This window comes from Syngnathus acus, chromosome 14 (genome assembly GCF_901709675.1).
Source record: "Syngnathus acus chromosome 14, fSynAcu1.2, whole genome shotgun sequence".
NCBI lineage: Eukaryota > Metazoa > Chordata > Actinopteri > Syngnathiformes > Syngnathidae > Syngnathus > Syngnathus acus.
In genome coordinates, this window is record NC_051099.1 from 9,517,810 (window position 1) to 9,530,464 (window position 12,655).

General features: G+C 42.3%; 1 protein-coding gene across 1 annotated transcript in view; it reads right to left on the bottom strand.

Annotated features, from left to right (window-relative positions):
- Window positions 1-259: 259 nt before the first annotated feature.
- LOC119133899 (angiomotin-like) overlaps window positions 260-12,655 on the bottom strand; it is a 32,442-nt gene continuing 20,046 nt past the window's right edge. Inside the window, exons 4-5 of the mRNA XM_037270096.1 lie at window positions 323-508; window positions 260-267 (exon numbers count right to left, since the gene is read on the bottom strand). Coding sequence (XP_037125991.1) covers window positions 260-267; window positions 323-508 — 194 coding nt within the window. The remainder of the gene's footprint in view (window positions 268-322; window positions 509-12,655) is intronic.

Consider the following 12,655-nt stretch of genomic DNA (forward strand, 5'->3'; position numbering starts at 1 on the left):
ACTCCGGTTTCCTCCCACATCCCAAAAACATGCTTGGTAGGCCGATTGAAGACTCCAAATTGTCCCTGGGTGTGAGTGCGAGTGCAAATGGTTGTTTGTCTCTGTGTGCCCTGCGATTGGCTGGCAACCGGTTCGGGGTGTCCCCCGCCTACTGCCCGATGACGGCTGGGATAGGCTCCAGCACTCCCGCGACCCCCGTGGGGACTAAGCGGTTCAGAAAATGGATGGATGGATGGATATTGTTTTCTATGTATTGCACTTACACAGCTGTACATATGTCCACGAATACATGATGAACATATTTCTTAGTATTTAATCTTACCAGCTCCATGGTCAGGGATGTAATGGTTGCTGGGACATGATAGTCGGTTTGGCATCACCATGCTCTTAAGGGCTGGGCTGCCAGGCTTACTGGTGTCTTGACTCTCATTCTTGTCTGTCTGTGTGCAGCTATCCCTGCTGCCTGTCTTAGAGTGAACTGCTGTAGTAAGTGTCAAAGGAACTACCGAAGGATAACGATTCACCACCTGACGGGAGGGGCACAATTCGTCAGTCACAGTGAGAAGGCGGAAGTAATCTGGGGAGAGGACGCTGGTGCTGATAGAGAGTTAAACAATGCCCTTAACTTTGATGTCTATTGTTATGCAAATGAGGCAGGTGGATGCACTACCCCCATGATACCGCTAGGGGGCGTTGCAGGTGTTTTCGTTATGTAAATGTTGCAGGTGTCTTCGTTGTTATGTAAAAGATGCAGGTGTCTTCGTTGTTATGTAAAAGATGCAGGTGTATGTCTATTGTTTTGTAAATGTTGTAGGGGGTGCACTGTCACCATGATACCGCTAGGGGGCGCTATCTTGGTGTTACGGTGAGGGGGGCATGTACAGGTGTGTTTTTAAGGGGTGAGGGGTGGACCTACTGCTGGTATATTTAAGGTGGGGTTATTTGGGAAGACACGCCAGCACATGAGCTCTGATCAGAGAGTGCGTCAAAAAGTTGGAGAGCGTCAAGAATTGTTTGTCATCTATGTCAGCAAATACAGTTATATCTGCATGATATTACATACACATTACATCATGTTTTATATGATAATCTTAGTGTATTATTATTATTATTATTATTATTATACCAGTATAAATAGTAGCATGACTTGCCTTTAACCATCTCCATATCGACAGATGTGTTTTTTTTTTTTTTTTTTTTTTTTTTTTGCAAATGACGTAGAGGGTGCAATGTCACCAAGATAACGCCAGGGGGCGCTGTAAGGTGCTTTGGTGAGGGGGGCGTGTCCAGGTGTTTTTTGTTTTTTTTTTGCAAATGACGTAGGGGGTGCAATGTCACCAAGATAACGCCAGGGGGGTGTTGTAAGGTGCTTTGGTGAGGGAGTGTGTCCAGTTTTTTTTTTTTTTTTTTTTTTTTTTTTTTGCGAGACTGAAGATCAGAATTACAGTCAAAGGTGCTATGTTGGGGCATGTTTGAAGATTACAATTACAATCAGTGTTGAAACATGTTGGAACATGTCTGAAGATTACAATTACAGTCAGAGTTGACCCTACGTAAAATATGTCAGAGGGCGCGTTGTAGTTTTTTAGAGAGAGAGAGAGAGAGAGAGAGAGAGAGAGAGAGAGAGAGAGAGGTCAGGACAAGAAGAGAAAGATTAGAATTGCAATAAAGGTGTTATGTTGAAACATATTCAAGTGTAGTTTTTAGAGAGAAAGATCAAGACAAAATGTCTGATGATTATAATTGTAATCAGAGCTGAAGCATTAGCACAGGTGTTTTTTTCTAGAAGCGGTCAGGACGAGAAGAACAAGATTAGTATATACAGATTTCTGAAGAAGCATTCACAAAACAACGACTCTGAAACTGCAGATTACAATTACAATCAGTGTTGAAGCATTCGCACAGGTGTTGGTTTTTAGAAGCGCTCAGGACAAGAAGAACAAGATTTGAGTTTCACAAAGACAACGACTCTGTGTCAACAGGCATGTCTGGTTTTTTAGGAGAGGTCAAGGGCAAGAGGGGGAAGACAGTCGAAGGCCTCTGAAAGCCTTATATTTCAGTAAATTTTGTATGCTACATTTTGTTTAGATAGTTTTAGGAAAGTAGTCTAACATGTCCTGAGTAAAACACGTGACAAAGGTGTGGTTTTAAGGAAAGGGGTGGACCTACTGCTGGTATATTTAAGGTGGGGTGCATTGAGCGACGAGCTTAAAAAGCTAAGCTAAAGCAGCGGTGTTAAACTGTAAACTTGAAGCTTAAATCATGATAGCCGAAACACCTATTAGTATTCATTTTAGCCGTTTAGGCGGTTTGTTGGACGCTCCTAAAAAAAAACATTTGTACCTAAAACGTATGCAGCAGCCTCCTACAGAAAAACTTGAGCAGAACTGGGACCTGACAACGGAGACACTCTGGGGATTTAGATTTTTTTATGAAATCGGGGAGCTTTTTTTCTTCATGAAAAACCGAGAAACATCTGGACCAAACAACGATTCTGACCCAACCAGCACGTATGGTTTGTTGAATTCCAATGACTGGGGTGTGATAAGCCAACTCCTACCCCAGGTTTTGACTGAATTTCTAGATGAATACGGCATCCAAGGCGAGTTGAACATAACCTGGGTTTCGCGAATTACGGTTAGCGGGAAATGTTTTCTACGACTTAAAGTTTCTCCTCAAACTACTGATGGAGCAGAAGATGGCGAGCTAATCGAGCTACTGTATCTGACGCTAGAAGTGTTTAATAGTGAATGTGGGGTTTTCCAGACAATAATCAACGTACCGTTAGCAGAGTGGCTTGAAAGACTGCAGGCATTTGGTGACAGTATTACAAAACTTTTTGTAGATAGCCGTGTTTGGATAAACACCATTGGAGCTAAACGTAAATTGACTTTAGACTAGCCTCACTAAAAACACACGCACACACACGCACACACACACACACACACACACACACACACACACACACACACACACACACATACACACACTCTTTTCTTTTTTTTTTTTACGACTACCACCGAAACTGGGGAGGAGGGTGTAACTATTAGCATCTAGGGGAGGGGGTTGTAATCATTAGGACATCTCTGTATAAGAGGAGGCAGCTTCTAGCACACGGCCCCTCAGCCCCTCATACCTGAAGTCCAGAGAGAGAGAGAGAGAGAGAGAGATCGACAACATGGCTCAAAAAAGATCCGCCAGACGTCTTTTACCCGGATTTCCATCTATGATGAACGGACCAGGGGGGAAAATCTCAAGGGGGGTGCAGACGACGCCAAATGAGACGATAACACTCTGGTCAAGTCCCGAGAAATCTGCCGATGAGACAAACAAGGTAGACACAGCTTTCATCACATCTCCACAAGCAAACATAGCGGCTGAGATAGCTGTGCAAACGCCATCAAAGATCTTTGAGTTCCTCAGACCGTATGGAACCGTATCACAGCCAGCGGACGAGATGTGGTCCTCCCTCGACAATTCTGCCGCAGAGACAAATCAGGCCGACATGGCGTTCATCACATCTCCACAACCGTCACACAGCTCCAGACAGAGTTTCGAGACCATCTGCGGACCCCCATCTACCATAGAGCTAACGCCACCTGCTGGTTCAGAGGGGGACGAGACCCCCCTAGCAAACGGGGTGGAGCAACATGATCAATGGTCTTCGTATCCAGCTAGACACCTGTTCGACGACACGTGCGTGAGCTATCCTGAAAGAGGTTTCGACTTGCCATGCCTGACCTATGCTGAAGCCCTCCACATCATCGATCCTGAGGCATTAGCTAGAGAGGTTGATGGTTCGGAGACCTACATCGATCTTCCGACGCTGATGGATGATACAGATGCGGACTTACCATGCTTATCCTACGATGATGTCGCTCCCGAGGCATCAGCCATAGTGGTTGATGATTCGGAGCCCTACATCGATCTCACGACGCTGATGGACGACACAGATGCGGGAGACGACCCTCGCCTCCCCTCTGGTGATAACATGCCGATGCAAACGATGACATCATCACCTGTGAAAATCGACATTCCCAAGGATTTATACATGATGAATGTAGAACCACTTTCCTGGTTGATAGTGGGAGATTACACACGCGTCAAACTAATGGTGGCCTACCTTTTGTACGATGCCTTAATAGAACATGCCAAAGCAATGTGTGACGGGTGTTTTCTCGATGATCTCAGTCAGCTACATCACACATGCCTGTTCATAGAGGATCGCTGCTTTTATTTTTATGCAAATTATGAAACAGTGACGGCTGAGCTATGCAATGCTAACTTTCTGCACACATTATCGACCATGCTCTTTTATTTCAGGACCGCTGCTCCTTTAAAAACCATACGCAACACAGCTGCGTCCATTCTACACGACCTCGCCCATGAACGCAAGATCTTTGCCCAGCTCCGCTGTATAAAACAAGAATTTAGTGACATTCTGGTGCTGAGTAAGAGTGAAGTGGGGTTATTATTTAGAACCTTTGGGAAAACACAATGGGAAATGTTGTGAGGAAAACATGGGTCCAACTGGCTGCTGATCTAGCATTGTTTTTAGACTATATTAAATACTATTTGCTAGATGATATAACTACATGGTTAAGGAGACTTGAAACCCTAATTGAAGCCAAAATACTACCGTCTATGTTATTTTCATACATGCGTTATACTGAACCTTAGAAACTGTTTTTATTTTTTATTGCTGTGTGCTTCCTACTTTTTGTAATAAACTAATGTGACCAGCAAAGTGATTGTTTTCTGTTTATTCTATTTAAAAAATCTCATACCTGTATGCTTTTATTAGCTGTGACCAGCAAAGTGATTTTCTGTGTTTACTCTATTAAAAAATCACATACTTGTATGCTTTATTAGCGGTGACACATTTTGCTACGCGTCAATCTGCATCTAACAATGGGGGGTGACAGATGTCTTCAAAAACTCTATTATAAAGCTAATAACCCAGCTAGTTACGGAGGGGAGGCACGTTTACACAAAGGAGCGACTGTTAACTGTAAAAACACTAAAATTAAAAAAGTGAAAGCGTTTCTAGCAGACCAAGATACTTATACTTTACACAAACCAGCCAGAATAACCTTTCCTAGAAATAAAGTTTTTGTTCGAGGTCCTATGAGACAATTTCAAGCAGATTTATGTGATATGCAATCACTAGCACACTACAATGACGGATATAAATATTTACTGACCACAATTGATGTGTTTTCGAAACGCGCTTTTGTACGAGTTCTGAAGACCAAATCAGCTCAGCATGTGACCAGGGCCTTTGAAGATGTCTTAGCAGTTAGCGGGGTACCCTTACGACTCCAGACAGATAAAGGGAAAGAATTTTTTAACAAACATTTCCAGAAATTAATGAGACAGCATAATATTATACATTTTGCAACGTCTTCTGACACAAAGGCGCAAACGGTTGAACGCTTTCACAGAACGTTGAAATCACGAATGTGGAGATATTTTACTGCCAAAAACACACAACGATATGTCGATGTAATTCAGGATTTTATTATCAGCTATAATGACAGTTTCCATACTAGTATAAAAATGACACCTAATGCCGTAAACATGGATAATAGAGACATTGCTTTTACTAACCTGTACGCAAACAACCCCTTCCGACGAGGAATCAAGTTCCGCTTCGCTCCAGGCGATACAGTCCGGCTATCCAAATTGAGAGGTATCTTTGAGAAGGGATATTTACAAAGCTTCACGGACGAAATATTCAGAATTACACAACGTCTCCACCGCGTCCCGCCTGTATACAAAATATCGGATTTAGACGGTGTTTCTATAGAAGGCAGCTTTTACGAAGCGGAATTACAAAAAGTAAAAATAAAAAAAAACAAGATTTTTCGTATACAGAAAATCCTTAAATCACGCATCGTGTCAGGCAAACGGGAGTTACTAGTTCACTGGGTTGGCTGGCCAGCCAAATTTGACAGCTGGGTCCCCACATATAGCGTAAAAGACATTTAAAACTCGACAAGCTGTCACTCTGTGAAATTTCAACATGGGCGATGTCCACAGAGAATTCTACGTAACACTAGCCTCAAATGCTAGCATGCACATCTTCCCTGAGAACACGCTTTCAGAATTTAAAGTGGAATTAGCGCAACATATCGATTTAAAAGGCTCATGGGAGGTCGGCTTATGTGAAATTTCATACATCAACTCAATTTCTGACGTTCCTGAGAAAAAACGGGACTTCTACTTCAAACATCTGAAACCACAAAACTCCCTCGATGGCTTTTTAGAAGATGATTCGGAAATTAAGCATATGCAGAAAAATCGAGAGGGTGTTCGGAATTTTTACCTCAAACATACGTCTCGAGAGGTTGATCCTGAGGTTCGGCATACGTTGAAAATTCGAGGAGGCGTTTACAACGATCATGAGTCGTTAGCTTCTGAAATCCGAACTCTATTAACTAAAACCAGTACGAGAAAGATTGACATTCAATTTGACCAACATATGCGCAGATATCTGTTTACAGGCGAAGAAGGTTTGAGAATTATGTTCAAGAGCCCCCTAGCGTATATTGTTGGAATGAACCCGGAACATTGGCTCCAGCTCCGACCGGAAGGCGTCTATGGACAACATGCGGCTGATAAAAGAGCCGGTTTATATTTTGTATTCGTTTATACAGATATTGTTCAACATCAAACTATAGGTGACGCTTACGCACCGATGCTTCGCACTCTCCCCGTTATGGGGAAATACGGAGATGTTATAAATAAGACTTTTAATCCTGTGTACTATTTAAACGTGTGCAGAAGTCATATCGAGACCATTACAGTTAGTCTCCGAACAGACCAGAACACCCCTGTGGAATTTGAATACGGGAAAGTTATCCTCATTTTGCATTTTAGATCGAGATAATAAAAACAATGATGACATCATCCACACATCCCGATATGTATAGATTTGTGGATTATTACGAAACGCAAGTGGGAGGAGCGTTTCAAGGGTTTCAGGGGAGCCCCGTTCAATATGGGCGTGGCCTAGGGTCTATTTTTGCAAAACTCTTCCGTTTCGTGATGCCTATGTTCAAAAGCGGCTTTAACCTGGCGAAGCCACATCTTCAATCCGCTGCTAAAAACATAGCAACGGATGTAGCCGGGCGTGTCATAGAAAGAATTCAACGCAAAACAACTACAACTCAAGAAGGTTCCGGACTTGCAGTTTTATCACGCAGGGGGCTGCATCCTGGGGGGCGTAGGAAAAAGACACTTAAAAGAAAAAAACGCTCTGCCGATCTCAGATCAGTTAAGAAAAGACGAAGGAGACGGAAGGCAGATATTTTCTCTTAAAATGGCCCTTCTACATTTTAAATCGCAAGAGTGTGTATTATCAAGTCTCGATTTGTTTTCTTGTCCGTTAACACAACTATCTATCGAAGATAGTTCTTATGTCGAATTCCTACCGTTGTCGGCCATTGTGGACCAGGGGCCAATCGAATTCTTTATACCCGGGGATGGTTCAAAATATTTAGATTTATCTGACACTCTATTACACCTGCGTTTAAAAATAACGCGTCGAGATGGGTCTAATTTGCCGCCGCAAGAACAAGTCGGGATTGTGAATTTCCCGATAAACACAATTTTTAGTCAATTAGATATCTCAATGGGGGGAAGATTAATATCACAGTCTAGTGCAACGCATGCATATAGATCCATCATTGAGTTACTGTTAAACTTTTCACACGATTCATTGGAATCCCAGTTCACAGCAGGAATGTTTGCTAAAGACACTAGGGGGCGCATGGACTCTGTTGTTTTTGATGGGCCTACTGTCAACGAAGGCCTGGCCCGCCGTGCACAGCTGATGGGAGGATCACGTGAGTTCCACGTCACAGGACCGCTACACGGAGATATTTTCTTTTCCGAACGCCATCTATTGAATAATGTGGATCTACGGCTAAAGTTAACTAGAGCTCCGGATGATTTTTGCCTCATGAGCGCTCCAGACAGCGACTCGTGTCTCAAGATATTAGGAGCTTCACTTTACGTGAAAAAGGTTTCAGTCTCCCCGGCTGTCTCTATTGGTCATGAAGCCGCTTTACATAAAGGTAACGCCTTGTACCCACTAAGTAGAGTCAATATAAAGACTTTTTCTATCCCTCAAAACTCACGGATTTGTCACCAAGATAACCTCTTCCTCGGACATATTCCTAAACAAATTGTACTAGCTATGGTGAATCATAACAGTTTTATGGGACGACGAGATTTAAACCCCTTTAACTTTTTACATCATAACATTGAGTATTTGGCGCTTAGCCACGAAGGTCGCCAGATACCAGCTAAAGCTTTTCAACCCAATTTCGAAGCTGGATTATATACACGTGAATTTCATAATCTGTACACAGCTACGGGTCGCTTTTTAAAAGATTTACCGCTCTGTATCGATCAACAAGATTTTAGTCAAGGCTATTCACTTTTTGTCTTCAATTTAAGTCAAGCAGATGATTCCGGTGCTTTGTCCCCCGTGAATAATGGTGTTTTAAGATTAGATTTGCGATTCCGTACGCCCCTCCCACATACAGCCACGCTTATCGTTTACGCGGTCTATGATTCCCTTATTGAGATTAATGCCAAGAGGGAAGTATTGATGGACTATTATTGACACTATGAACGGCCGTGAATTGGATTTGATTATGACTCGGACGCAAAGGGCGCTGTTTGGAGGTGTTTTAGCGTCAGACGAGTTAGCTGACGTCAAAGACACGCCCCCCAGACATTATATTGTCAATACACATCCTCGACATCTCCCCGGGGAGCATTGGCTCGCTTTGACTTTAGAATCTGATGGTTTGGCCACATTCTTTGATCCTTTTGGTCTGCCGCCGGACAGTCCTTATTACCCGTCAAGTATATACAGATTTCTGAAGAAGCATTCTAAGCGTATCGAATATCATAATGGGCAACTGCAACACGAATTGAATGACACCTGTGGTCAACATTGCGTCTACTACTTGTCACAACGAGGGTGGGGGCTGAGCTACAGTGAGGTGATGACGCATTATAGTTCCGATCCTCTGCATAACGACGTTATGGTTACCGATTTTGTCAAGAATTGTCGGAGACCTGATAGGATGCGTGGCGGTCAAATATCTTGTTCATTACATAAATTTAAAGAATGTCATTGTCTGAAACCGTGTTAATGTTTTATAAAATCTCTTTTATTCAATAAACATTGTTAAAGAGAGTTACAGAGTCATTAGTTTTTTTTCAGTAACAACATTAACGTATCTAACATTTTTTAATAACTAACCCATTTTACTACCGGCGATCTGATTTTCCTTTTTTTTACGCTTACATATTTTGCATGAGAAACATCATCATCATCATCATCTTCATCCCTAGCGTATTTCAAACGTTTGAAATCAGCACGAGCAGAGGGGTTGGAAATGGTTGATTCAGGTAGATTTAGCTGTGCTAATGTACGCAGAAATTCTGTCCAGCCAGCCGGTTGAGCTGCTAGTTTCTTACCGGTCACAATTAAATGTTTTATCAAATCGCTCATGTGCGAGCCCCTGACAGTTTTCCCTCTAAAAATAAATTCGCTTCGTGGCGTCCACCTTACATCTTCCGCCGATAATTTTTTCAGCACATAGGAGGCGTTGCGGCGATAACGTGGACCAATCGTATCCAAAATATCAACCCAATCTTCATCTGGCACTTTTTGAGCCGTTTTCCTTTCCTCTTCAACGCCCGTCTCTTCATTACGAATCGTAATAGGAATCTGCTCAGAATCTTTTTGTTTGATCAACCCCAAATAACGCTGCAGCAGGGTTTGATAAATTTTGATCTTTTCATATTGATTTAAATTTTTATTATCCAAAACCTGTTTCATCTCCTCATCCAAAGAATACTCAGCTCTGTCACGAATGGTGGGGGCTGGCTTATGGAGCCTCTCGAGCTGGTAAGGGGAGATCAGGAACATTTTCTGCGCCGTTTTCAAACTCATTTTATTATTTGTTCATAAAACCACTAATAACACTCCCCAGAACAGGTGCGAATGCCGCTAATAAAGGCAATATGAAACCACCTTTCTGAACTAACACAGCTCTTTTCTTCTTCAGAGTATTTTTCTTATTAGCCAGAAAGCGGATATTTTTCTTCTGCTTTTTTAGTTTTTTATAGCGTTTTGATTTTAAGGGTAGATGTCCTTTTAAAAGATTCAGAGCAATCTCACACAATGCTCTCACTAAACTATTCGGACCTCTGAGAAGTAAATGCTTACGTTTGGCCGGTTTGGATGTAAACAAAGACTTGAGTAACGACGCATTTGTTTTTAAAAGCTTTGTCATCGTTTTATTGTTTGGGTATATAAACCACAGGCCACTGACTATGTAGTACACCTGTACGTAGTCTATATTGTTCTGGGCATGAAGGCGTCAGATCTATCAGTAAATACCCGTGCGGCTCTTTCGTTGCATCTTCGAAAGATTCCAAAAAAAACTTCCGGTTGCTGGGGCAGATCTGATTCGCTAAAACATTCACTTGCAATTTATCATGGGGGTTTTTGAACAGAATCAAATAATTACTGTTTAAACTAATAGTACGGCTGAATTTCCCTTGATGGAATACATTCTGTGTTAGCATTATAACGCTTAAATTTTTATGATGTCTATATTGTGTGAATATGCGGACCACTTCCGGATTATCCGAAGCTTGGAAGATGATGTCGTCCAGAATCAGTAGGTGGTGCTGCTGCGGAGGGAACAGCTTCTCGTCATCAAAAGATTCAGGCAGCCCCTTGATGAAAACGATGTCTTTATTCATGTTTTTGAGCTCATCGTACATTGGTTGGTAGGCAGTATAAACCCAGACAATATTATCAGGTTTTTTTCTCATAACATGTTCAGGATTTTCTAAAACGGTTCTGACAAAGAATGTTTTACCACAACCTGACGGCCCTGCTATTATAGAGGAAAAAGGAAGTTCTAATCTAGGGTCAAATTCAATCTGGTTAAAAGCCATTTTCCACACACCTGTATGTATGGAGGGAGATCAATAACCAAATGGTTCAGTGCGACCTTGAACGAGCAATCTTCTTTTGTCGTAAACCACACGAAGCCTTTTGGAAAATGATGTGTTTCTGAGATGAAACCCCCTCTTATCGCGAACAATGCCATGTTGGGGTGCGTAAAGCACATCTGAGATTGCACCTGCTGTGTCGATGTACCCCTGAACCATGTCGAGCATGCTATCGAGATTGATACTCTGACCGCTTTCGTGAGTCTGCGTGATCCCTTTCACCTTCATGACTGTGAGGCCGGTCGCTCTTGTCCTGTAAGCGTATGTTTTAGGCCCTGCTGAGACAAATTCTGAAATGCTGTCATTCGAAAGCTCATCTGTCAAATCGCCCAGATAATCCCCTAGCGGGAGGGCACTTTCGCCAGGTTTCACCGTGTACACGAGACTGTCTGTGTCGGTGTAAAGAACGCGCGTCTGTAAAATTTCTAAATAGCTGTACATTTTTAGACGTGCATACGCGGTTGTGAAACAAGCAGCTGCCACGTTTGATGTTTTTGAGGCGGGTATCTCATTGTTTATGTTGAAACAATACTGTACAATCGAAAGCTTTTCGCTGATAAAGTGGAAGAATTTCACATCGTACAGACCCGAAAACAGAAGTTCAAAAAATTCCTCAGATTTTGTCACAATCTTTGTGTTTGTCATGTTCTCACGCTGGGCTAGTTTTCCCCACAGGTTATTTAAACAGAGTTTTGAAACTTGCCTTTTTCCAGGGTTTACAGCGATTTTAGAAGGGTCTAGTTGGATACCCTGATGAATCGCGTAGCTCTGTATGTAACTTTCTCTATCAGCCTGATTGACCGCATGCGCTGGATAGCCTGAAGATTCTTGTTTACCTTTCAGAAATGCTCGCATGTAATCACGGAAAATTGTGTCGCTCGCTCTTGTGTAATGCCATACTTCTGTAATATCTGCAACAGTGTAGCCAAGATCAAGTGCCTTAACAAATTCAGGGGTTGTCCAAACACCTGTTAACGATCTTTGCTCATCATTATGTGTACAGGCTGTCTGTTGATTGTTATGCTCGGCGCAAGTACGACAGAGCGTGAAGACAAGTTTACCTTTAGCTGTTTTGAAAGGTAAAACAGGAAAATACAAACCACGAGGCGGATTGACAGTAGCGCTTATGAAGCCGAAATACAGTCTTGGGTCTTTAAAATCACTGTGGATAATCGTCGGATGACCAATAGGGTAGATGCCTGTACTGTTAATGAAAGGATATAATGATGTGACATCAACGTACAACACCCTCTCATCAGCTTTTGCCGTGTATCTTAAAACAAATGTGTTTGTTCGACCTCCGAAAAGAGCCTGCCTCGGCTTGAGCGGTGTAGGGAATTTGTTTTTTTTCAGGAATTCCTTAACCTCTATGTTCAATTTTTTCATTTGCAACCATTCGTGCTCCCACATAATTACAAGGTGCACATCTTGTTTAAGCTGTAGTTCCTGAATTTTCTTTTGGGTGGTGTCAAACCTCTCCTGAAAGGGGCGTTTTGTTGTCGGACATATATTAGAGAGTTTGTAGCATTCTGAGCAGCCGTGGTGATAGCAACCAAAATACTCAAAAACTATTTTCATGCCCCCGATTTCAGAATAGCCGTCT